At 43.4% G+C, this 26,671-nt stretch overlaps 1 protein-coding gene across 1 annotated transcript; it reads right to left on the minus strand.

The window, feature by feature from the left end:
* Nucleotides 1-228: 228 nt before the first annotated feature.
* dennd4a (DENN/MADD domain containing 4A) lies at nt 229-24,982 on the minus strand. Its single transcript, XM_053427195.1, has 30 exons — nt 24,773-24,982; nt 20,228-20,559; nt 19,789-20,035; nt 19,627-19,696; nt 19,359-19,528; nt 17,753-17,991; nt 17,601-17,667; nt 17,389-17,447; nt 17,146-17,290; nt 16,557-16,732; nt 16,154-16,254; nt 14,875-15,093; nt 14,341-14,486; nt 12,129-12,262; nt 11,683-11,815; nt 11,101-11,307; nt 10,859-10,987; nt 10,626-10,770; nt 9,229-9,351; nt 8,373-8,483; nt 7,289-7,366; nt 6,334-7,175; nt 6,035-6,251; nt 5,101-5,192; nt 4,818-4,993; nt 3,699-4,077; nt 3,030-3,147; nt 2,624-2,786; nt 2,472-2,536; nt 229-2,089 (listed from the first exon to the last, which is right to left on the minus strand). The coding sequence occupies exons 2-30, from the start codon at nt 20,533-20,535 to the stop codon at nt 1,953-1,955; spliced, it is 5,196 nt and encodes a 1,731-aa protein (XP_053283170.1). The 5' UTR covers nt 20,536-20,559; nt 24,773-24,982; the 3' UTR covers nt 229-1,952.
* Nucleotides 24,983-26,671: the final 1,689 nt, after the last annotated feature.

Consider the following 26,671-nt stretch of genomic DNA (forward strand, 5'->3'; position numbering starts at 1 on the left):
TTTTTTCACTGGTTATGAAACAGCATCCACAGAAGGGAAATATAAATCTAGATAATGGGCACGTTTTGGAAAATTGTAGGTTTCTAAATGTAGATTTTGTATGAAATGCAAGTTTACACTTGCTCCAAATATTGTTTTATAACATTATAGAGAACCTCACTCTTCTTGCATTCACATCAGATTTTAAACAAGAATAATCATAGAACATATCCTGGGGAAAGAAATTACTTTATATCCATTAAAAAACGTGTTTATTCATAACTGAAAGCAAAGTATAGATCCAGACAGATTTATTTTAGGTACAAAATCATACAAATTAGTATCTGTGTTACAAATGATAAATAATACGTCATAGACATCGTGTAAATTGACAAATAGTGTAAACAACATGTGGACATCAATCGATGTTTTGGTCATCAGTATTTGCTTGTTTCTGGTTACGACTTACACGGTGGTTAAAATGCAAATGTGCTCTCTATGGGACTGGTGTTTATTCCCAACACAGAGCTGCATCTAATCCAGCATCTTATCATTATGATTAACTGTGAAGTTCAGTTCTGAGCTGTGCAGCTGCGTCACACTGAGGACAGCAGGGTATTTATAGTGAGGGACAATATCAACACAGAGAATAAACACACTCATTGTTGAACGTGCTCTTGAATCAGGGCAGGTCAGAGCTGTCAATCACACTTAACACCTTTGACACATTAACAGTACTTTAAATGTTCAGTGCAAAGAGTTCAGCATTGTCATCTGCTATCAACCTTTTTCAACAGTCAGTTTTATTTTAAGTGGTTAAAATGACCATTAGCTGTGCACTGTTGTCCAAATGTCTAAAACTGACATCTACAACAGAGTGAAGATCAGAACAAAAACAATACAAAATACTAGAATCAAATACTCTGTACAATTTCATAAATCTGTTACTAGGTCAATACATGAATCTCTATCAAAACGTGTGTTGATTAAATCAACAAAATTTTGTATTTGTCTGTTATAGTTTGATTGTAACGTTTTTAAGGACATTTATCCTTGATGGTCCCATATAACACAAATTATTTATTCTTCATTAAAAAAGAAAGGTATTGCATTAAAATTAAATGTAAAGTATAACTTCCCTTTTGGGCTCTTTTGGTACATGGTACAAAAAAATATATATGAATAAACATTGTGCAAATAATTCAAATTAATTGGAGTTCTCCCTTTTTTTAATTAGAATTTCTGTTTTCAAATGTTTAGATAATTAACGGTACTCAGGCATATGGACATGACCCTGTCGGCTTAACAAGATGCAGATCAGGAGGAATTTCTTTGCTTTTTGTGAACTGCATGTAATGGAAACATCAGACAGCACAGTGAGTCCTGCAGCTGCCAAACAGAAAAGTCACTTAAGTGTCGGCTGCTTGGCCACAGAGTCACGTTTCTGAAAATGAACAGCGAGAGCTCATCTCGTCAAAGTGCTTTGTAAAAACATGAATCTCTAAAAGCTAGGTACATACTGTACACACACACGCGCACGCACGCACAAATTGCACAAACACACATACTCAACAACAGTCTTAACAAGGTCACCAGGACCACTGAGAACTTTAGACGATGTGATCATATACTTTGAAATAATTACTCACAGCTTTAACAGGAATTACAAGTCATAAAATAGACTGTATATTAACTGTATATATAACTGTCTATAGTTATACTGAAAATACAGTGGAATTTCAAGTATATACAAACACAAGTCCTGTCCCATCATGTCTCTCAGCTCTAACAGTATAAGATCCTTGGTGCAGTTGCTTTACATTAAGTGTAATTCAGCAGTTGTGCTTTAAAGAGCTCAGTGCCTCAGTCAGGTGAGATGGTCCTGAGTCTGAAGATCAGTCCAAAATAAAAGAGAGGAAAGCAGTGACCTAGGTTGAGGAGGAAACATCCTGGGACAGAAGGGGAGACGTCATCTACAGGCTGGGCTCCCTAAATGTTCTCCTGCACTCCATGACCCCTGGTCCAGGGGGCCGGTCACAGTTGTGCGTCAGTTTAACCAAGTCTGGTGTGAGGCGGTCGTATGCCAACTTGTACTCCCGGTCAAAAGCATCTTCAAAGAAAGATTAGTTAGAAAAAATATGGATATCAAAATTCACTTGGTTTAGCATATTTGCAATAAGGACTTAACTTTTTCTAAACAGCACTAACAACCATGGACTTTATATAAAGGTGGATGACACGTCTCCTCTGAGAGTGCTAGAGCCAACGTATTGGTGAAATTCAAATGTTGGCCTGAAGGTGGTGCTAAAGTTTAAATCAAGCGATCACCAAAAGGCATTCAAATTCTCTCACAGGGCACCCCTGATGTCTGTACCAAATTTAAAGGCGATCCAACTGATAGTTGTTGAAATGTTTCAATCTGAAACAAAGTCCAACAGAAGGACATTACCATCCCATACAGTAACGCAAGGATACCAGGCTTTTGAACTTACCTATATTAATGTTGTTCTTTCCCAAAGCCACTAGAGCAAGGAACAGTAAATCTCTGTAGAGGCTCCTGTTTGGGGAAAAAAAGAAGAAGCAGTGTTAAACTTTCATTTCACATCATCCTCCCTACTATACGCTGACATCCAGATTTCCTCACCTCTGTCTCTTGAAACCCAGCTCCGGCCCCAGCAGCTGGAGGATCTGACTCATGGGCTGATAGACATCACTCTTCTTAATGCTCCTCACAAAACCCTGCAGTAGCTCCACAGTGAAGAGCTGGCCCTCCTCACACAGCCCCGAGCGAACCAGGGAGTTGGCACCTGCAACGCAAGAGCGATAAAAGTGGCGCTCATCAAAGACTCGTTCCTCTCATTCACCAAGACTCAACTGTGAAGCTGAAGTATTCATGGGTTTCTAGTTACTTCATATGAATGATCTAATTTGCATGTAAATATCTGACCTCGATGAAACTCTACAGTGTTACCATCACAGTCTGAAAGTTATTATACCCTCTGATTCATCATATACACCAGTCTGTTTGAGCCACTGCTGATAGGACTTACAGTGTGTGTTCCACAGGACGTAACAGGGTTGAACTCTGTCTTGGTGCAGCTTCAGGTTGTCCCACATAATCCTCACAAGCACCTGCTTACTGTCGTCTGATGAGACGCTGGGAGGAGTCTGAAGAGAGGGAAAGTGTGGAGGATTAATCCCTTGTTCTGGAACTTACGGCCCTGGTGGGCAGAGTTTTAATGCTGTTAAAGCGTTGAAATTACTTGTTTTTTGGTAGTTTGGGGCATTTTTAATGACATTTTCAAAGAGATGTGTTATTTAACAACTTCCTAACCACTAGGAGTCGCCTATGTTAGAAATGTTCACATCCCTTACAAAAGTGAAGCCAAAGCATTTTGATTGCCCCCTGGTGGCTTGCTGCTGTATGGATTTTAAATCCCTTCTTCCCATGTTAATAGATGGGACATGGATCAAACAAAAAAGTTACGTTCTTGTTCGATAACAGTATCTCAGAGATGCTCTCTGTCATTTTACTTAGATGTTAAACAGATCAAATGTTTGCATGCTAACTTTAACATAAGTTATATATATTCAATATCCTATTCCTTATATAGATCCACACAAGAGCTGTAAAAACAAATTGTGACTAAATGGTGACTATATTAAATGGGTCAATCGAGAGACAGATATATGTTAGTGAGCTTAATAGACTTATTTACCTGGTCACCCTGGCGACAGTGCTGGGAGGCCAGGATAAGAGCCGGCAGGATACTTGGCAGCTCGAGCCTTCTGAAGTACCACACAAGATTCCAGAAGACAATGGGGTGTTGGTCAACAACACTCAGGGAGGAGATGGCCTGGTCGCCCTCATTCACCAGCAGGCTCTCGAGCTCCTTCCATAGAACCAGAGGGCTGAGGTAGGGCACTGTCACCGGAGCGGAGGCTGGCGCTGCCTTACCAGCACTCCCACTGCTCTCCTGTCTCTGCGAGGGAGCTGCAGATGACTGAGCCGCACAGTCAGTCACGGACATTTTGGCTTCAGGATTGAGTGATGCAGACGTGTCCTCCTCTATAACAGGATTACTTTCCTTAGAGGACCTGAAGGAAGAAACACAATTTATCTTTTTAAAGAGGCCTCAGGGATAAACGATGTCTGGTCAGTGTGGGAAAGTGGTTTTCAGAAAAGTGCTAGACAGCAAAACAGACACCAGGGGTTGATCCAATGGTGGGGCGAGGGGGGCACTGGGGCCGGCAGAAGTCTGTCCTGTCTTGTTTTTAAATAAACTAGTTACTAACAACACCAACAATTAATACAATTTGTGATGAATTGCTATTTTCAAGATTTAATTGAAGAACACGATGTGGCTGAAAAGGGAAAAATTCCAAAATATATTCAGTGAAATGTGGCTTTGCTCAAAGCTTTAGTGATAACAGTAAATAAGGTCTGGGGCTCACTGAACGCGGAGCGACCGCTGAACAACTTGGTTTTCATTTCCACACCAGCTGCTGCTGGGGGAAGTCATGGAAGTCCTGCTGCTCTTCTAGCTTTCTGTTGTTCTCAAGAGAATAAACAGTGAAACTGATCTTTCACCACAGTTTTGATGCTATGTCTAATATTTCTGAAGAAATATCTATATTATTTTTTAAATATGTCGCAAACGTAAATGTTTGCAACACTTCCTGTACCTGCTTTCAAAATAAAGGCACTCCTGCGTTTCTGTTGACTGATTCCATTCATTTATAAAACAGCATAGCGGTGGTTCCAGTGGCCTTGGGCGTGTTCCTCCCTCAATAGAACCTGTCTATACTCTTTTGTTGTGTGTAAAGGGAGGATTTACCTGCTCTTTGGTCTCAGATCTTTTATTTCCACGTTGAGCAAAGGTAGGAAGGCCGTGCCGCAGAAGGGACAAGTGCTGTTGAGGTTTGAGTCGTTTGCCGTCCAGCCAGCCATGATCTCCTCGTCATACACCAGACAGTCACAGGTCTTACAGAGCGAACAACTGGACATCTGCACCTACAAAGAGAATCATCAGGTTGTGGAGGAAATCGGAGGCAGTGCAAAGTCTGAGTCACTCTCAAAACCAGTCTCTATTAAGGGATTTCCATGAGTGAGTAACTTACCTCTAAGGTGTAATTGGGAGAGGGCTGGAAACGGCTGGTGTCGGGGGAGGAATCCGGAGTGTGAGGAGTTTTAGAGGGAAGTGCCAAACCACCTAGATATGATGGAGGATTATATAATAAGACACAGACAGGAAAAAGCTAAATGCAAGATTTACCAAAAATATCAAAGCTTTACATATCTCAATTAAATAAAGCAAGACTACAAGATTGAAACAAAGCAGCACCCCGTGTCTCATAGTCTGCAATCAGTTGTAGTGAATCAATGTCTCACATCTGTGTGCACGTGAGTGTGCGTGCACACATGTATGCTCACTTGCACATGTTTAGCATATAGGGCCTGTGGCGGAGGGCAGAAAAGCCCACACACTGCAGCCATCTTGCCTGCTGGCCTAGATTCCCACATAACAACACCCAACTCTTCCCATTGCTGAGTCACACTCTCACTCTAATTTTAGTTTGGTGAGGTTATATGGATTTTAGGTGTTTTACTGGGAACCAACACAATGTTTCATTTCAACTACATCACAGAATGGATATTTTGCCAGTGTTCGGACTTGATTTAGACCTGTCATTAGACTTGCACTTTTAACTGTTTTTCAATAATTGATTAAAACATAATGTTTTATAGGAGACTTAAACTAGTTTTAATGGATGTTGTTTGATTTTAATATTTCCATTTATGATATCTCATTCATTTAGTTTTGTCTTGCTTTGTTTCTATGTTGTTATATTTCCATGTAATTTGTAAAGCACTTTGAAACCTTATTTGGGTAAATCCTACATAAATTAAGTTGTATTATTAGTAGTTTTATAATGGAAACAGTTTGCATAACATTTCTGTGTACATGGTATATGTATCTAATCGCAATACATGTAATATATGCAATAAGGTGATAAAGTGGCAAAGAAATTAATGAAATGATGTAAAACCAACCAGAGAAGGAGTTGTGTCTGAACACTCTGTTGGGTGTGCTGGGGCTGCTCAGGGTAGCGTGGCCCACAACCGGGCTCCTCCTGAGTCGGGACATGCTGCCGTGCTGGGGGGACGTAAAACCATCCGGGTCCAGGCAGGAGTCATTATCGAGCAGCGAGGAGCAGTCGGCCTCCGCTGACGTCAGTGACGAGACACTGATGCGGTCGCAGTTGGAATCCTGAAGGAAAGAAAAAGAGTCATTAGGGACACAGATTCACATCGTCTACAGAAATATTTGTGACAAAAGTTGCACTGCTAACCTGTGTCAGTGAAGTCTGGGAAGACAGACGAGAGTAAAAGCGGCTGGCCTTCTCAGCCACGCCTTTCCCTGCCGATATGACGCTGCTTTTGAAGATGTCCAGTGTCGGCGTGAAGAGAGAGTCCATGGAGAACGACGAGGTGGAGGGAGTGGGGGATGAGGGTGACACCAATGAGGAAGGCCTCTCTCTGTCTATGTTACAGAAACCCAGAGGAAGAGAGGGCGACGGTCTCAGCCTCTCCTTGGATTTGACGGGCAGCGGGAGGTGCGTGTTGGAGCGCAGTAGAGTGGAGGGTCTCGGTGAGGTGTGAGGAGATGGGCTGGATCCAAACGAGGGGCTGGAGGGGTTCCGCGGGTCCATGCTGGCTGTGCGGCTGCTCGGGGGGCTGCTGCAGCTGCTCATGTACGTCTCAATCTCTTTAGCCAGGTTGCGGCGAGTGGTTGGCGTGCTGCAGTCGTCCTGGTCACACTCTTGTACAGTCCCTGTCGCCATCAGTGACAGGGGGTCAAACCCTGTCTCTATCCCTGTCCTCCTCACAGTCCCGGCACTGAAGCTGACACTCCTCTCCATGGAGACGTCTGACCTCTCCACGACTCCGCTGCAGCTCACACTCCTCTCCACCAGAGGTTTGTGATTGTCAGTCTCCAGCTCCTCCTCCTCTACTCCGTGCAGCCTGTCAGCGGCGAGGTGTTGCTGCTTGGCTGAGCCCAGATGAGGCACGCTGAACCTCAGGGTTTCCAGTCCACCAGACAGGTCGAGAGATTTTGGCCTCTCTGTCTGTGACACAGCTCTACACAGAATGGTGTCACCAGATGGACTTGAAACCAGCCTGCTGCCATTACCTGTGACATCAAAACGTAGCAACACATTAATCTCTGATACAATGAAAACATGTGGAACTGTTTTACAGCACCATCAGGGCCTTATGTCAATCTTCTCTCTGAATAAAACTCACCTGCGTTGGCGTCTGGTGATTTAGAACTTTGAGTAGAAGTTGATATGCTGCTGCTGTTTGGAACCTCGATCTCCGGTGCTGGAGAATCAAATCATATCAAAATGTTAATGATATAATACATACATAATACTTCTGTCATAAGAATACATAAATCAGCATTTAACATAGAAAAACATACATTTTGTCAATGCAAAAGCTTAGTTATTTAATACAGATCCTTACTGAATTGGATTATTTGGGGTGTCAATGCAAAAATTAGGTAATAAACATGTTATAGACAGATGTGTTAGCTGATATATCTTAAATAATAATTTAACAATGACTCTTAAGATGCCAGTAACAACAAAGAAAAACAAGAAATGTCATTTTACGCTTGATATTTTACTGTTGAACTATAAACACCTATCCATAAAAAGAAAGCACAAACACAAATAAATATACAAAACACATATTTTCTACATTGTTTATTCTATAAAATAAAAGTTTACATATCAGCAAACGTAAATGCTGAAAAGCATTTACGTTTTAACGCATTAACGCATGTCTTTGAAAAGCTCATATTGACTGATATTATCGGCTAACCATAGTGATGGGGCTCTATAAGATATTAATGTACAAAGTGCTATTGTTTGTGACAATGAAAAACTAAAGCTGTGGGGCAGAGGTGGAGAAACTGGCAGCTGTGTGGTTCCTTATGGGACGGGTGTTTATCTTAAAAACCAGACAAAATAAATCGGTCTATTATTTTTTGCCAAACCCATTTTCTGGTATATGATGACTGTTTCTCATGAGGACTGGGACAGAGAGAAAAGCCTGTTGTTATTTAAAACAGGATTTGAAACCAATCCTCTCATGCAACCAATCAGCTGCTTATGTAACACATTTATCCATCAGCCGAATCTGTTTCTCCAAAAAACAACTAAATATATCTGCGACGCGACGGGGAGAGAATACATTACACCCACTCTGTGAGGCGATGCACAGAGAGTAGTTCATAATGCAGACAGTGAGCAGGGATTCATTTCTGCAGACACGGTCACAATAAGTGATGAAGATTAGAGAGAGCAGCTAATCCATAACTCACTGGACTGCCTTGGCCCTTTGTCTTCTCCCGGCGGCGTGCTGTCGCTCTCTCGGCCGCACATCCTCTCCTCCTCTTTCGAAAGGGAATCGTAACCTTGGTCTGACTGTCCACCTGAAAAAAAGATAAGGGGACTTATTCCTCTGAAAACCACCGAGCGGTTTTTTCCATACTTCCTCTCGCTTTTTCAATTTCTCTTTCACAAACAGCCAAGCACAAAGAAAAACTGTCATATAGTCTCCATGGACCGTTTTTAGGAGACAGCTGATCTGAAAGCTCCTAGCACACAACACTCCCAGAATAGAAAAGCAGGAGTAGCAGGAGAGTGAAAGAGGCTTTGAAAACTTGCATCATGTCCACAAGGTCAAACTGCAGGAAGAAGTACAGAGCAGCTAGCAGGTCTATGATAATGTTAGTATCTTAGCATGCTATCAATGCTGGGATCTGTGTATCTACTGTACACCGGTCATCATATAAGGCAAAGAGCAACGAAGAAACCGTTCTCGAACTATGTCCGAAGACGGATATGGATTTGGTACAGATGTAACATTAGTCACTATGGGACATAATACAATCACGTGATGTTTAAGGCGTTTCTTGGATCTGGTGTCTTTTGTTTTTTTTTATTATGTGGGAGTCTAATGATTGACAGAAAGCAGAATGTGCAGAATACAATGATGGCAGAACAGTTGAGTACAGTGACATTCAAGCAGCTCAAAAGAGGTTTAGTAATGATGTGGCTCGGGGACTTTTTAGGTGGTCAATCGAATCAGATCTGACAGAAAGAAGCTGAGACACAAGCAGCAGCGCCGAGTCAGAGTGACACAGTTGGAGTAAGAACAAAGCTGCTGCCTCCTACCTGTACTGAATCCGTCATCACTGGAGTCCATTTTGGTGAAGTCGGTGTCGATGGACGTGCGCTCGGCAGAGTCATTAGTACTGTCCAAACTCCCGTGACTGACGGTGTCCAGATCACTGCCGTCTGACAAGAGAGAGGAGGAGAGGTTCAAGCAAATGACAGAGCTCCAGCAGGGTTATGAGACCGGAGCCCAGCCGAAAAAGGAGCACTTTACAATCACTGAACCGAGAAGAAATCATTAACATCCACCACAAAGAAACAGGGAGGCTCTGAGAGCACATACGAGGCCGTCACCATCACTGCTCCTCAAAAGAGGGAATCAGAGCGATGAATGACTCACACTAAGTCACATATCATCAGGTCATAAATATCAAAAATGTGCATGCTACTCAACATGATCACGTGTCTGTTTCTGGAATGCTCTTTGTACATTGCAGTATAGTAAGCATGATGTTTTCATTGGAGCCCCTCACACTCATACATCATCATGGTCATGACAGTCTGGAGGCTGTTGTGGGAATTAGGGATTGACATGAAGAGCAACCTGTGTGCTGACACTGGGGAGGAAACCGTCTTCACATCGTTTAATTAATGTCATTACAGGAATGCAGGATGGGAACAATCTGCTGCAGGAGGAGAGAGATGGGATGAACCTTGTTATGAGACGAGGAAAGAGATGACTGCACCCCCAGGATCACACTCATGTTGATTCACTAAGCACTACAGGAAGTAAGACAAGCTCCTGTCAGTCTATTAGGACTGAACTTAATGCAAACCCAAACAACTTAGGAGCTAAAAAGTCTTGGAGTTAAAGTCATTTTAAGTGTGGGGTATTAGAGGAGGATGAGCTATTAAATTCTAAATCAATGATGCTCATATCTAATTTTCTGCGCATTTCCAAGAGCTTCAGAGAGAATTGTAAAGCTCCTTTCCCGCTTTTGTCTACAGCGGGAATGGATTTAATCTGCATTCACTCCCTGGTCAAATGACTCGGCAATGGACAAAGGATTTTAATCGGCTCTGATCGGTAGTGATGAAAACAAGACACCCGGGTGAACGTGCTGATTTGGCAAGGTGGCCAGTTTTTAATTGTTCGGTGTGCCCGAACATGACGCACCGGGGAGAGACCTCTGGGAGAGGAGTCCCCATTTCTGGCGGGTTTGTCCATGTTAAAAAATCCTGCGTCTACTTTCTAATTTTATAAAGTAAAAGAGGTATAAGAGGCATATTTCAGCTTATAATAATCACAACATTTGTGAATGGAAGCCTCCAAGTAGCCACCTGCTAAAAATCAATGTTTTCTAGAAGCATATTTATCAAGATGTTTGCGGATATTATGTGACAAAATAAAAAATATCACACAAGGTATATCTGAGCCAGGACATTGCTCTTCTCACCTGAAAGCTGAGGATCTCTGTGCGGAGTCGGCTGTTTTCTCCCTGCCTGCTTGAACTGGAGCACGCCGAGTACCACGTTCCTGAGCTTTCCCCACAGGAAGTAGCCTCCTCTGGTGGTGGAGGGCCACGTGCTCTCCAACACCGCCTGGAGCCGGAACAAGCACGTCATGTTAGAATCATGTATTTTTAATTACCTATTATTTGCAGATACAGTTTATATCAAGAGCACACACCTTGTTGTAGTATCCATAAGTGATGGCATTGGGTTGGACTCCTGCCTTTTTCATCTCAAACAGAACCCTGACGGCCAGGACAGGCTGACTGTACTGACCACACAACTGCAGCAACACACGGTAACACACCTTTGACAGAACACAACAGGGATTTCATGTTACAGGCTGTGCACAATATCTTAAAAAAAATGATCATTCATATCATTGATACGTGCACTGTATATATTGATTTAGTTTGCTACCTCATCGGGAGCCTGCAGCTTCTTCTCCTGCATCTTCCTCAACACGTCGTAAGCCGTGCGCAGGGCACGCACTTTAGAGTGACAGGTCCCGACAAATCCCGGCAGGCAGATGAACCACAGGCCGTAGCAATGACTCAGCAGACACTTGGACCACATCTGAGGTATGGATGAGTAGGTCTTGGCCATCCTCTGAGCCGATTTGATCTCCTGAAATTCAAAGGAACACATTAAATGCACAGATGATTCATTTTCTACAAGACACCGATTTGCATTTTACGTTCAGATTCACGCCCCTATTATCCATCACTATGAAAGATGAGTGTAGCAGTAAATGAAGCTTACTCAAATAATGCATATACAATTTATCTATTATTAAATGGTTGCAAAACAGCAGAGGCTGGTTAGAAAGACAAAAGCAGGGGAAGTTAATTGATGTATGGAATGTCTTGTACAATGAATCCCCATTCACCTCTAAGACTGAGTAGAAAGCGATTATCTACCACTGTGTTATCAGTATATGATGCTTACAAAATATTATTCTTTGTACGTTTTCTAGGAAATCTCGCTGGTCTCACGGCTGACCTGTTTGGAGCGTCTGAAGATGGCCGTGGGGCTGGCTGGGCTGCTGTGGCGAGAGGCCACGTGGGCCGATGGAGGATTTTGTCCCTCCAGTGGCTCCAGGAGCTCAGCGTTCAGTACAGGGAACCCAGAGTAGCTGCAGGGAGACATTACGTACACATACTCATATCTTGTGACAGAAACCAAGAGAGACATAATTCCACTTTCACAAAAGTCATGCACAGGCATCGCAGTATCACATCCTGGAAGCTCGAGCAACAACACAAGTGTCCAAAGGCGACTTGTTCCAGCTCAACATAAGCTCTGCAGCAGTGACAAATGATTTAACAGAGGCAACTTACACTCTCTCTGTAAGCCGTATTGTGTGCAGCCAGAGTCTGTGAAGTGCTATGCAGTGCACAATACTGTTTTGTATCTATTGCTAAAGAGACTGAGCCGCAGTGTGGTACCTATAGCAGAGGGGATACTCCTCTCCCTGTGGCAGCGGAGGCAGCTCCGGGGGGTTGACATAGACCGTGTGCTCGCTGCGGTGGGATTCATCCAGTTCGATCAGCCGGGTGTCCTCTGGCCGCTCACTGTCCATCTGGTTTGAAAGAGAAACACACTTTCATCAATGCTTTTCATCTTTGCTCTTAGCCGCTTGGAAGATCTCAGGCATCTGATAATGGACGAGCTCTCAGATCAGATCAGACACGAGGGTCAGTGAGGACAAACAGATGTCCCTAATGAGTCCATCAGCATCAGAAATATGGCCCGTGTCCCGAGGATGCTGCCAAGACGGGGACGTCAGCCTATGGATATTCTGAGACTAAATGAATCCAGGCTGCAGTGACCTGGACAGGTTGCCATGTTGCTCCCGGGACATTATTACAATTTACTGCTTTGGCAGCGAGGCTCGATACTTAGCTGCCACATTTGCTTCATTTCAAAAGTGACCAGCTGATTTGCTCTATCCAGACGAGTGTGCAAAGACCCACTGCTGTCTGCAAACAACAGCACCAGCATGAAAGAGAAAAGTAGAGGTAAAGTTTACAGAGTTTACAGAGATCCTAAAGCCCTGCTATGCTGATGTGCAGTCGCTTGAATCATCCGATCACCAGGTCAGACGTGAGCTTTAGATAAAAACCTGAATATTACAGCCGCAGCTGAAAGCTCCCCAGTGACACCACGTTACAACATTTGTTCTACTCAGCCGAGTACATGATTCAGTCAACTGACTGTCACTGACCCGTTCGCCCTCGCTTCCATTTCACTCTGCGTCTCTCCGCTCGTTACCCTTCCTCTTACACCCAAGAGGTCTTTCCCAATCACATACTTGTTGTCGACCTCAGCATCAGTGACGCTGAGTGAATCAATGCTTCCACTTCTCGATAACAACCGCAGCGGCCATTCATACAGGAGCTCGAAAAGGTTCACGCAGGATGTAAATGTGACTTCCTGATTTCACAAGTTTGCAAGCACACAGGGGTTTTTGGAAGGGAGGGGGAGGTTTTGCCTTTTTTGTGGGTGTTACAAAACATGTGTAGGAGGGATGTGTTAATAAAAGCTGTCAAATCCTCATATGATTCAACCTCTAACTGAGAACTGAGCAGCCAACCCACAGAATTTCAACATCTCAACCAACAATTTGACAAACAAGCCTTATTATTGTACATGACAGTTCACAGAGGACAGGACAGTGCACAGAATATAGGAAAAGCAGAAATAATGAATATCTCACAGTCCTTAATTCTCATTCTGGATAACCTCTGTGTGGTTCATTCTAATGGCACCTGGTTCAATAACGCAAATCGCTGACACAGACTAAAGCACATCCTCACATTTAAGACCTCTCTACTTTTAGCTTCACTCCCTTTTAACCTCGCTGTGATTAATCCATTAAGAGTACACACACAAATGTGGAGCTGAGTCATGCTGTGAGGACAATGGAAAATTATACCCGATTCCATTACTGAAAATGTGCAAAAACATGCACGCAGTTAGCACGAGCTCTAGCAGCTTACCTTGCCTCCACTGGTGAAGAGCTACCAGGCAGCGATCAGGACAAGCAAAGCACCAAGGGAAACGACAAAGGCAGGAAATCAGAGAAGAAGAAAAGACCAAGAGAAGAAGAAAAACATTTTAAAGAGCTGAAAAGAACAGGGGAAGATTATGTGATAAAACCTAAGATGTTAGGGCTGTCAGGTCCTTTTTATTAGTTCCCACTATTTGCTTATTGACTCTTTCAAATTAAATGAAGACCTCAATTATAAAGCTTAATTAAGAGGACAGCAAGTGATTTATCGTTTTGCTCCCGTCCTAAGCATTGTATCTGCAAATGGGTGGAGGCCACTATAGCAATTTGGATCAATCAGCCCGAAACTGATGATGAATTAGCCTCAGGGCCCAGACATCGTCTTTCGTTTGTTGCACACAGTCCGACTACCAACATGAGAACAAAATACAAACAGCAATACTTTTTGCAGTTGTTTGCAGTCTAGACAAAAGCTCTGTTAGCAGCGATCTGTATATAAATGAAGACAAAATAAATAGCTGACACAACTGACTTTTGCTCTCCACACGGACTGTTTACCTGCTCATAACCAAAGCCTGCGCAAACATGACTGGTCAAAAAGTTTATAAGGATTAGTTCGTAAAAGTCGGACGAGCTGTGGGCCTCACCTTATCAACGCACTCGTCAAAGAAAGCCAGGCTGGCGTCTTTATCACTGACAAAGGAGCACTCCTCTATGAAACGGCTGAACATTTGAGTCTTGATCATGAGGGAGTAGAACCTCTGGTGGGAGCGGTCCCTGCTCTTCAGGAAGCCTATGAAACAAAGCATCTTATGAAATCATGCAAACGAAAGGTGGACATTTATCTCGCAAAGCTGTTGAGAGCAATTTCATTTTACAGGACGCAGACCACAGGAAATTAATTCAACAACTTGCTCTCTGCCGCTCCGCTTGCATAAGAGCCCACAGATGTGTGAGGACATTGTGCTGTTATTCATGGCCGTTGCTCTCACCCGTCATCCAAGCCTTTTTTCCACGGAGGCTTAAGATAAATCACCAGAGTCATTACAGAAGTGATTTAGGACAAACCTAACCCCCTGACCGACCGAAATACTAAAGCACACGAAGGCTAGGCAACAACAGCCTGTCAGTGTGCTTTATGATCACATATAATAAAACATGTGACAGACAGAGGTCCCTACCTTGCAGGTCAAAGAGGGAGCTGGCGTCTGTGGTCGTCTCAGAGGGAGCTTGGGTGATGGGCAGCAGGTAGGAGCGGTAGCCTCGTAGGATGGCCGCCATGAAGCGCAGGAAGGCCTCCTGGATCTCCAGCTCCAGAGTGTGGAGGCTCTTCCCCCCGTTTAGCTCACTGTCAGTCACGGTGTGCTCTATCTGCACATCATCCCGGCTCACCTGACCACCTGGAAGCACACAACCATCTCAGGACATGAACAACATGGCAACACAAGCTATTACTACAGTTAAATCAAATCAGTGCTTAAGCTACTTGTTTGTGCTATAGCCAATGTTAGCACTCTTTCCACAATGGGACATAAGCTGGGCCTGTTAGAGATACAACCAACATGGTTTTTTATTCCTTTATTGGTGCAATGACAAAAAAGCGAGACAAAAAATTATAAATAATACAAATTAAAATAGACAGTTTGCATAACAAAAGGGAAGTGTATGTTGTGGGTATGCGATAGACCAAGTGATATAATTGTTATGGAATCGAATAACTTGATGTTCACATTAGCGGTGGCAACATGCTCACATTTAGCAGGTATGTTTAGCATGTAAACTGAGATCAATTTGTAAGCATGCTATGCTAATTAGCACAAAACACAAAGCAGACCTACAGTGGTTAGTGGGAATATCAACAGTTTCGCAGGTATTGGTCAAAGAAGTGGACGAAACTTAATTATTTTGATCTAAATTCACCCAGCCCCGTCATTTTAAAGCTTAAATCGAATCTGCTTCTTAAATGAATTGGGCCCAAGCCCCACTCTTCAACCTAATTTCAAGTCGTTTTTTTGCATAATCCTGCTAACAGACAGACAAACAGCTATGAAAACATGACCTCCTTGGTAGAGATAATCTGCTGCAACCAGAGGACTTTCTTTTTCAAGGATATTTATATTTAACTGTGACGATGACGAGACAGATTTTTTCTATTTTCTCTTCAAACAGGCAACATTAGCCCGTAGCTCTGCACTGAAATTTGAGTAAAAAGCCTAAAGCGATTCTGGGAATCACAGTAGATGACTAATTGAAGTGTAGAGAAAGATTCAATTACACGTCTTCCATAATACCTCCTGGGATGTACTAAACATTACAGGTTGTTTTTTTATGTAACAATGTAAGGATCTAATGAGTTTTCCAGTAAGATGATTGTCCAGGCTGACTCAACAGACTCAAGTAGCCAGCCTAAATTATTCATGAGAACACATATGGAATGACACAGCATCGGAAGGGACTCACCCTCAATGAGCTGCTGATAGAGCTTATTCAGAGTGTTCAGAAGATATTTACAAGCTCTCCTGGGTAAGATTTTCCATGTTAAAGCCTTCTTGTCTTCTTTTCTGAAAGCACAACATATGGTCTTCATTACATGGGAGGACAGTAAAGAAACATTAGAAAATTATGTGAGGAGGGAGATTCATTTACTGACATGTGCTTTTGTGTATCGTGAGAATATTTCACATTCCAACTCTTATCATTACATAAGAGAGGCTCTAACTGACAGTTACCGATAACCTTGGGAGGGAACTTTAGTTGTCGGACCAATAAAAACCTAAACCAGGGGCAGATGATTTTTGTTTGGATGTCTCAATGTAGAAGAGGGCCATCTATCAGGGAGCAGCCACTGTTAGAAGTCACGTACTGGGAGATTGTGTTGGTGTCCAGATCCACACAGCTGATATCAGATGGGGGCACGTAAAGGTCAAAATATCTGGAGTCCAGGCCCACGATGAAAGGACAGGGAGCGCTGAGCACGTCGGCCAGGGCCAGCGGGCACAGAGGGATATAGGGGCACGGCCAGTGGAAGGGAAAGATCATCTGAAAGGGGAACAGATGTGCATCAGAACAATGCAGCAACAAAACTGCAAAAATGAAAAAGATTTAAGTTGTTTTGAGACATGGACTTTGGAGATTGTCCATAGAAATGTCCCCCAGCTTTTTTCTGGAGGTTATCCAGAGTTAAGTGTAGGTCTGACAGCCGCTTTAAACAGCGAGCTAGTCAGTAACTTTCCTTTTAATGAACATTTCGTTAAAAAACCTTTTTCAGAAGTAATTGCTTTTGAACGCCTTTAATATCCTTAGAGGAGGTTCTCCTTTTATGTGATTATGGGTGATTCAGCGATGCCACGGCCCTGCCCTACCTCATCCACCATTGTAACTATAATCACATTAAATACCACTCACTTTATTATTGTGACAACTGGAAAGTAAAAAAAGAACATAGCACTTACAGACACGAGGGCCTCAGTAACACTGGTGAGTACAGCTGGACGCAGGGAATGAACCAGGATCTTGTGCTCTGTGACCGCCAGCACCAGCAGAGTGGCGGCATTTTTCGGGCCCAGATTCAGCAGCAATGTGGAGAGGCTTCCACCGCTAGCACACAAACACACAAACACAGACGTTCCAGATAAAGAAATCAAACATGGTATGTCTTCATATTATAATTATATATTTCACTGAAGTTTCCCCACCTGAGAGGCAGTGGAGAGGAGACAGGTTGGCTCAGTATCAGGCTGTCATGTGGAGACAGCTGCGGAAGAAACAGAAGAATATTACAGCATAAGTGGGAGGAGGATTTTCCCCGTGAGTATAGCGTGTTTACAGATATTAATGTCAAACCGGGTAAAGCACTGAAGAACTGAAGTCTTTACATCACAAGACAAATTTCACATTTTAAACTCACCTGCACGAGGATGCGTGGTCTCTGAATGGAGGGGAATGGCACATTTTGCATGAATTGTGAGATGTGTCTGGAAGTGAAGAGATAAAAGAATAAATGAAGCCCACCGAGAATAAGAATTAACCAGCTTCTGATAGACTTAAAAACTTGCTTACTTCTCAATAGGCAGAGCGTGTGGTCCAGAGATGGAGTATCGGTAGAGGAAAGTGAGAAAGCTCCTGAAGGACTGGAAGAAGGGCCAATGGGAGAGCAGACAGATGCTCTTGTTGCTGTAAACACTTCTGGTCCCGTCAGGTCCGAGGCCAGAGCTCGGCAGACTGAGCTGTGAACGCTGACGCTCAGACAGGTTCTCCTCTGAGAAGGGCTCATAGAACTGGATGGCTGCTCCGTACACCTGCACATAAATGGATATAAGTGTTGATTATATGTACAATCTATTCAAGACATGTATGCACACACACAAAAATACTTCAATCTAGCTGCTTTCAGATATGTATTGAACTCTGGATATTCTCCTCAGTCTTCCCAGAAGAGCTGTTTGCAATAATTAAAATGTCCGTGTCAGTTGCTCTCGACATGTTAATGTCTGAGGGAGCCCATCTAAAAATACAGCAAGAAATTGTCTCGAGAATTCAGAGCGAGCGAATGAGCGCTTTGATGACATTGCGACAAAGGCAGAACTGAAAATACCAAAAAGAATACCAATATCTCAGGATGAAAAAGAGAAGCAATGAACGAAGAAGACGTAGACGAACAAGTCAACTTGAAAAGAGATTCGAGAGCTTTTGGCCATAAGATGTCGATGTGCTGGTAACAAAAACACATGTTATCCGCAGCTGTCTCCTTTATGCTCTACCCAGACGTCACCTCTTGAACATTATCATGTTGTGGTGAAAGCCTCTGACCCAGACAATCTCCTGCTTCAATACTCAAAGTCAGGACAATGTCCAGACCCAATTTTCTGGACATCCTCCAGACTTCATGTGTTCAAAACTCGGTTCGAGACTCAAATCAAAGCGTAGTGAAAGGACCTTTGAAAGAAGTTATTCAGGTAAAATGTCCTTTCGGAACCGATGATGAATTTTCATCATCATAAATCAGTGAAATCATCCTCAGCCCTTTGAAGCCGTTCCTCCCAAATAATTAAACAAATCACACCAGGCATGAAGCGCCAGGAGACTCGCCTGCAGTCTCGAGGCTGCAGGAAAGGAGTGGGCACTGAGTCATTCAGCATTTAAAACTTCTGCGAGCCCAAGTGGTGCATGATTTATCCATTATTCAAAAGATGAGCTGCAGAAAAAAAAAATCTTTTATGCTGCAGTGTTTTAAAAGCCGACCGGGCGGTAAGTATTCCAAACACATCCTTCAGACAATTTCTGATTCCAGGTCGACTTGAGAAGTTGATTAAAATGGATTGCTATTAAATACCACTGCAGTTCATCAACAAACTACTCCATAAGGGATACTAATGCACAGAGAGAGGCAGAGGGGGCGGTAAAGATAGACGGACCGCCTGAAATGGAGCAATTAAGGGAGAATCTGTCAGAAAAACAGATGCCAACTGTGTGTTAATGGCTTAATTATTGAAGTTGTAAATGATCCCGAGCAGGACTATGACGTAAGTGGTGGATTTATTTGGCGATATCGACATTCCAGTTTGTGTCGTTTCTGTGTTTTACAAAAACAGCCATAAATAAGTGAAAGAGATCAAGGCAAAGGAGCACAGATGCTGTTGACACCCGTGTAAGTAGGTGGTTCTACCTTTCCTCCAGAGGCCCCCGTCAGCACAAAGGTGGAGAAAACAGGCAGGGAGTGTTTGGTGTGTGCGGGCCAACACTCGACCGTCGCCCCCATGGGCAGGCAGAACATAGGCACTGACTCCGGCAGTGGGAAGGACTCGTAGTCCTCCTCAGGGTACCTACACAGCAGACCTGGACACAAACACACACACAGTATAACATATGAACGGGCAAGATCATATGATATTTACTGACAAATCAACAATACAGACTCTCTCACACTAGTTTACCTGCTTTGTATGCAATTGTGTTTGCTTTAGCCAGAGATTTCTTATAACAAAGGTAGACTGAGGATCCCCACTGGAAGAGGAGAAAAGACACAGTACATCACACGTCGGTTAAATCCGAATCTTTGCACATGAGATATAACTGTCCATGAAGCTGTGTCCCACCATGCTGCTGTTGAGGTTCTTGTCCACCTTGCAGAAGGTGTGGGGGGGTATCTCCCCCTTGCCGGGGACGATGATGCAGACATCAGTGACAGCGAGTGAAGTGTGCGGCTGGCTCTTCGGGGCGCGGCGGTAGGTGATGTAGATGCGTTGGGAGGACGAGTTGCTGATGTTGGCAGGACGACCTGAGGGCGTGGTCTGGACGAGGTGACATCCAGACTTCAGTTTCTCTTTCCACTCGTACAGAATACTGAAACACAAGTTTTGAAACGAGACATTCTTGAAAACACACATTTTGACGGGAGAGTTTTGATGAGGTATTCATTGAGGTGATGTGAGACTAAAGGATGTGTTTAAGAGCAGATTACAGTGACCCAAGGTAGAGAGGTGATTAGTGGTGCTGGGCAGAGTAAAGGGTCAGAGACGGAGGATTACTGCTTACCCAAGATCTGTCAGTGGAGGCTTATCTCTGCCTCGCTTGAAGCACAAGAAGATCTGCGGGCCCCTGAGGCTGGCTCCATTGAGCTCCGCAGACAGGCCTGAGGGGGTGCTTTCCACACAGGTGAAACCCGGGGGTACCTCTTCGCCCAGGGACCGGATCACCACCGCTACGTCTGTGATGGGGGCTTTGGGTTTAACAGATTTGGTACCGGCATCGTCAAAGTGGAGCTCCTCCTCCAGAGGTTTGCACGAGTCGGTGAGGCCGGCAACCACGAAGTAGTCGGCTACACGAGGGCCTTTATCCTCCATTATTTCCCATTCCCACACTGTGGGCTGAAGGTAGAGAGAGACAGAGAGAGAGAGAGAAAGAGAAAGAGAAAGAGAGAGAGAGAGAGAGAGAGAGAGCTTCCATTAAGCATTTGAAACATATTCCAGAGGTGGTGCAGCTTGAAAAAAGGAAAATGGCCCTTTGCATCAGGAAAACAGACCTGGCTGAGCAGAATGGGCTGAATACGACACCTTTAAATTCACTCTCTACAAAACACATTGTTTGAATTATCTTGCTGCTATTGAATTAAACATGGGACTCATGAAACATGTCAAATATAGACATTACATTACATACATATTCTATACTGTGCCAATAGCCAGATCTAATGGGAGCATCTGGAAGCATTTAACATGCATTCCTGTCTGCAAAAACACCATATTTCAGAAAGAAATATGGGCGGGCCTAAGACCGCTGACCTTGCTATATGACCTGACTGATTATGTGAAGTAAAACACATGCCTGTTTGGAAAGGAAAAGTACCAGAATATAATTGAGCGTCGAGAAATGAAGAGAAGGCCGACTAAAAGCTTTTTTAGGGGCTTTAGTGAGGTGATATTCCAACCGTGTGTATCATTTTGCATTAACAATGTTGTGGTAGAGAAAGGAGTGGAGCCGGCGCCTGTGAGTCAGCTTGTTACAGCTTTATCACAGAGCATGGAGCCCGGGAAGCCCTGTGAGCGCCGGGCCAGCTCGTGCTCCAGCTGAAGAGCTTGCTTATCTCACTCAGCAGTTCCTCCACACTCACCAGCAAACTGATAAACAGCTGCCTGTTATTTCCCACACTGGGATATTGACAGAGTTAGAATAAAGCTACCCCCACTCCTCCTCCTCCTCCTCCTCCTCCCCCTGCGCTATACATGTGTCGCTTCTAGGAACCATGGCACACCAGAAGCGGTGACCATATCTCGTCCACTTAGGACTTTGGCTTTTAACTAAGCTAAGGGATCTGTGCTGCGTTCCTCCTCGGTGGCCGTATGATGTGACAGAAAGCTAAGCACTGCTTACGGGCTTAGAGAGTGAAACTGGCCTTTAACATTTGGAGAAAAAACTAAAAACCTCAAATAATCTATAGTAGCAAACACACTACAGCTTTTCCAGCTTCATGCTGAGGGGTGAGAAGCTGCAACTGGTACAGTCAGAGAAGGATTTACTTGAATATGTGAGCATAGAAACCGTGGACCGAAGAAAACAAACCACAAACATCATTCTAATATATTTCCTTTTGTTTTTTCGCTCTGTGCTTCAGTGGCAGAGACATTTTCAAATCATAACTCATCATCACTCATGTTCTCTTTGCAGAGACTTTATTCCCAATGTTCCCTGGTTAGCTCACTGCAGTTTGGATGCATGCTATTTCTACTGTTATGATGGGTACAAGCGTTTCCTGAAAAAACAAGAGTCCAGAATTTGACACATTTAAAGTTGCTTAATTAGTTGGTTTAAGTTAACTAGACTCTTTTCCATGATTCTCGACCAGTTGTACTTTTCCAAGACTTTGACAAAGGCTATTTTTACTCAGCAGACTTTAGTTGTTTTGAGCACCGATTTTTCTATAAAAGAAGATATATACTTCTTTTCCTCAAGCTCCCCTGCAACCCTTAAGGGATAAGTGGTACAGATAATGGATGGACGGACTGACAGATGGATGGATGGATGGACGGACGGATGGATGGATGGATGGATGGACGGACTGACAACTCACACCACTGTAACAACCAATGCAGCGGTATCATTATCATTTGAGTCCATGCACTTTACTGTACATTTACACAATTTGTTAAAAGGTTTACAAACTCTTCATCATCCCTGTTTGAGCTTGCACAAGAATTGACACTTTAAGACATTGATTATGACAAAGAGACAGAATTCTATTTTATTATGGGACCTAACCACCACACAACATTAAAAGCCCAAACTATCCTGTTCATCCACTTTTCATTTCTCGTGACATAACTCTAAAAAAAGAAATCCCTGCTCTCAGTAGGCACTGCAGGGGTGCAGCTAAATATACAGCTGTTGGAATCGCAGTTGTGTCGTACAATGCTTGGAAGGTTCAGGATTAAATATAGATGTAATCTCCAGCTCCAACTCACACGACATCCACTGCGTCTGTTCCTCCCCCTCAACAGGAAGACGAGGCCTGGCTTAATATCTAATCCTCACCATAGCAACAGCATTCAAATTGAACTTAATATTTCTCCCTGCGATGCTGAAATGAGCCGAGCACGTTGCTGTGGTTAAGAGTCGACTAATTTGGGCAGCGTCGTTAGCACGGAGGTTTTCTGCTCATAATTTCAGAGCCTCGGAGAGACAGAGAAAAAACAATCATTTAGAATAACAGCTTTGATATTAACACATACGTCCTGAATATGACGTGATCACAAGTTTCTGTCTGTGTTTGATGTTTTCTGTGTCATTGGTCTTTATGTTGTGTTGACCTGGAAGCTACTGTTCCCTTTTTAACTAGCAAAGCTTTTGTGTGTGTTTTCCATTAGTCTCTGAGGTGGGTACTGATGTAGGCTGCACTAGAGGGAAAGGTTACTGCGGCCACGTGTCTCGTTCTGTTTTGTCTCTACACTGCATCACTGTTGTTATTGTGTCCATCGATGGGAAGACTCATCTGCTTCAGTGACCAAAACTTTCAAAACAAACCTGATTCGACCAGATTTCGTCAAATTTTCTACCTTCCTACTATCACACTTAATGCGTGCGACACCATGTTACCACAACCCTGGAAGTACTACACAGAAGAACTGCAATAATTTCATTAACCACACTTTTCTTCACACAAATAAGGACATGGTGGATTTCCTCTTTTGCCAGCTTCCCCCATTCACATCCACTATTGTTGTTATGAGTCACCTCTGACCGGCAGCTTTGCAAGAATTTCTTCAAAACTTGTGCAATATTGTTCCCAACATTTACCCCCTACAGGGAGCAACAAAAAAGTCCCACACTGTCTTAAAACACAACTCATCATTATTCTGTATATTTCCAGTAATTCATATATAACAAGATGCCTTTGGTCAGAGGACTTATGAGTCTGTTTCCCTTGTAGTTCAGCTGAACATGTTTTCTCTCTATGAACACTTACATTTAATTCCAATGGATTTTAACAGTGCATGTCCACACAGAGTTACTTTGTTAAAATGGAAGCGCCAAAGGGTTTGAGGTTAAATTTGGATGACAACTACACAAAATGAAAAGCTGTTCTTGTTTTTATTGGGTTGTGATTAGACTCAAGGCAAATGGGAGCTTTTGTAACTTGAAACAAAGTAAGTGCTGACACATCTCCCATGCAAGAAACTTGCTTTACTACATTTCCCCCAAAAGAGCAGAAGTTCAACCATAAATCCTTTTGATTTGGTACTGTGCAATAAAAGCCTTCTGACTTTTGCTCTGAGCATCCCAGCGGCTGCTGGTCAGGCAGACAGCCTGTGCTGGGATTATGGAGGGCTGTGTTAACAGCAGGGGAGGGTGGGCAGTCTGATCGTGGGGAGGGAACCACCACAACATTTCACTCAGCATCTGTTCCCTCTTAGCCATGAAGACAACCCTCACCCACATCAGCCATTTGCATTCCTCACATTTGACAGGGGGGTGGTAGGGGGACCCTGCGGGCTGCCTGATGAGGAAACCACACACGCCCAAGATAAACACAGCAGAAAGATGAAGAGGGTGCATAAAGGTGCGCGTGCTGGATATTAAACACTGGAGGAAGCCTGTGTGATGAGCTTGCAAACGGTTTTGAATTGTTTGAATTGGCACAAAGAAAGCGTGCGGCGATAAAAACACAGCTGACCTCAGCGAGCACAATAATACAGAGCGGTTCTCTCGCATCACATCACAAGAGGCCATCTTACGAAGCATCTACACGGGATGCAACGAAATAAGCCTGCGATTGACTTGAAGTGACCAATGCGCGCACGGTGATGATAGTCAACCACACACAGGCAGTAATGATATTAATCATTGAATTATTACTGCAATGCATGCAGCTGTATGGATAGTTTTATAATGGTGTTGTTTTAATTATAATAACCAGCAGCCATCCAGCATTAAAATTAGATTTCACATGATCCCGTTTGTAAAGGGGATCAGCCGTCAGCTCCAATAAAACCAGAGTCACACAATATTAAAGACACGAAGGGAAACCACTTCATTATACAGACTGTATGTGTGTGTGTGTGTGAGCGTGTTTTTAAATCTACTCACATCCCAGATTCACGACGATCACTCTGTCGAACACGAGCTGCGCGTCCACACTCAAGCTGCAGATTCCTCTCGATGAGAACGATTCTCTGCGCCGTCTCCTCTTTGATTTCAGTCTCTGTCCTGAATGTGTTCTCATGAAAGAAGGACCGCTCTCAGTGCGATGGACGCGCACGAGCAGCCTGTGTAGTGGCGAGCTGCGCTTGATCCAGACCTGCGCGTTCACGTGACTGATTACAAACGTCACTGACGTCACTGATGACGCTGCTGGCAGCTGTGACAGAGGAACAACCACTGCAAGCGGGATGAATTAAGAAATATGTTGGGTAGGTTTTACCATAAACTATGGTGAACTCAACCATATGTTTTCTTTTTCTATAAACCACAATTATTGTTGTTATTATTATTATTATTATTATTATTATGGAAATTGTAATGATTATTATTATTTTATTTTTTTCCGTCAAATGAATTGCCTTTTTTAGGGCTTTAACATGCTCAAAATGTTGTTAAAGTTTGCATTAATTAGAAAGTGGTGAAAATGTACGGACTCTGGAGTATTTGGAAATGAGCGTGGCAAAATGGCCCAACAGCGCCACCTGGAACCCAGCCCCTAGGTTTCCACATAAACGATTTTTTACCAAAATCTAGACAAAGGTGTATAGTGACTAATCATAGAAGAAAGCCTCAGGGAGCATTATGAAAAATGCAACATGAAGTCGGCCATTTTGCATTTAGTGGCAATTTTGGCCATATTCCACATTTTTACTTTGACGTTCTTGTCCCAGGGCTTTCATCAGATCAACTTAAAATTTAGATGAGTGTCATCACGACCAGATGGAGATGAAAACTGGTTCGATTTTTCGTCACACCGTGCGACCGTGGCGTGGCGTCAAAGTTTGATTAAACGGCATCAAAACACAAGGTTCTGTATCTCGGACATACATGGTCCAATAGAGTCCAAACTAGACATTTAAGACAAGTGTCCCGGTCTGATGACATCTACACAGAAATTATGACTTGAAATCACAGCGCCCCCTGGTGGCAGCAGGAAATGTCTTTGTTTTTTGCATGTCTTACACTTTGATGTATTCCTCCTCATCCTCTGACCTCAACCATGTCAAGCTGTGTCAAATTGGTCTCAAGACATTTATAATGTAGGCATAAGATTACTGTGACTTTTCATCAAATGCCATATTAATGGCGTGGCAATTAAGTTCATCAACTCGCCGTGAAAAACAAAAATTGCTCTAGGAGGAGAAGAGGAAGAAGAACGATCTCCAAGAAGAGCTGGATAAGCTAAAAGCTTCTCATCATGAGGTCTGCCAAAGTGTTGCAATCAACCAGGAGAAGTTAAACACAGAGCTCCAGGAGGAGAAGAGGAAGAAGAACGTTCTCCAAGAAGAACTGAAAAATCTCAAAGCTTCTCATCAGGAGGTTAGCCAAAGTGTTGCAACCAACCAGGAGAAGTTAAACACAGAGCTCCAGGAGGAGAAGAGGAAGAAGAAAGTTCTCCAAGAAGAACTGAAAAATCTCAAAGCTTCTTATCACGAGGTCTGCCAAAGTGTTGCAATCAAACAGGTGAAGTTAACACAGAGCTCTAGGAGGAGAAGAGGAAGAAGAACGATCTCCAAGAAGAGCTGGATAAGCTAAAAGCTTCTCATCAGGAGGTTAGCCAAAGTGTTGCAATCAACCAGGAGAAGTTAAACACAGAGCTCCAGGAGGAGAAGAGGAAGAAGAACGTTCTCCAAGAAGAACTGAAAAATCTCAAAGCTTCTCATCAACAGGTCAGCCAAAGTGTTGCAATCAAACAGGTGAAGTTAACACAGAGCTCCAGGAGGAGAAGAGGAAGAAGAATGTTCTCCTAGAAAATCTGGCGAAGTTCAGGGTTACTGCTGATGA

The sequence above is a fragment of the Pleuronectes platessa genome, chromosome 7, assembly GCF_947347685.1.
Source record: "Pleuronectes platessa chromosome 7, fPlePla1.1, whole genome shotgun sequence".
Lineage (NCBI taxonomy): Eukaryota > Metazoa > Chordata > Actinopteri > Pleuronectiformes > Pleuronectidae > Pleuronectes > Pleuronectes platessa.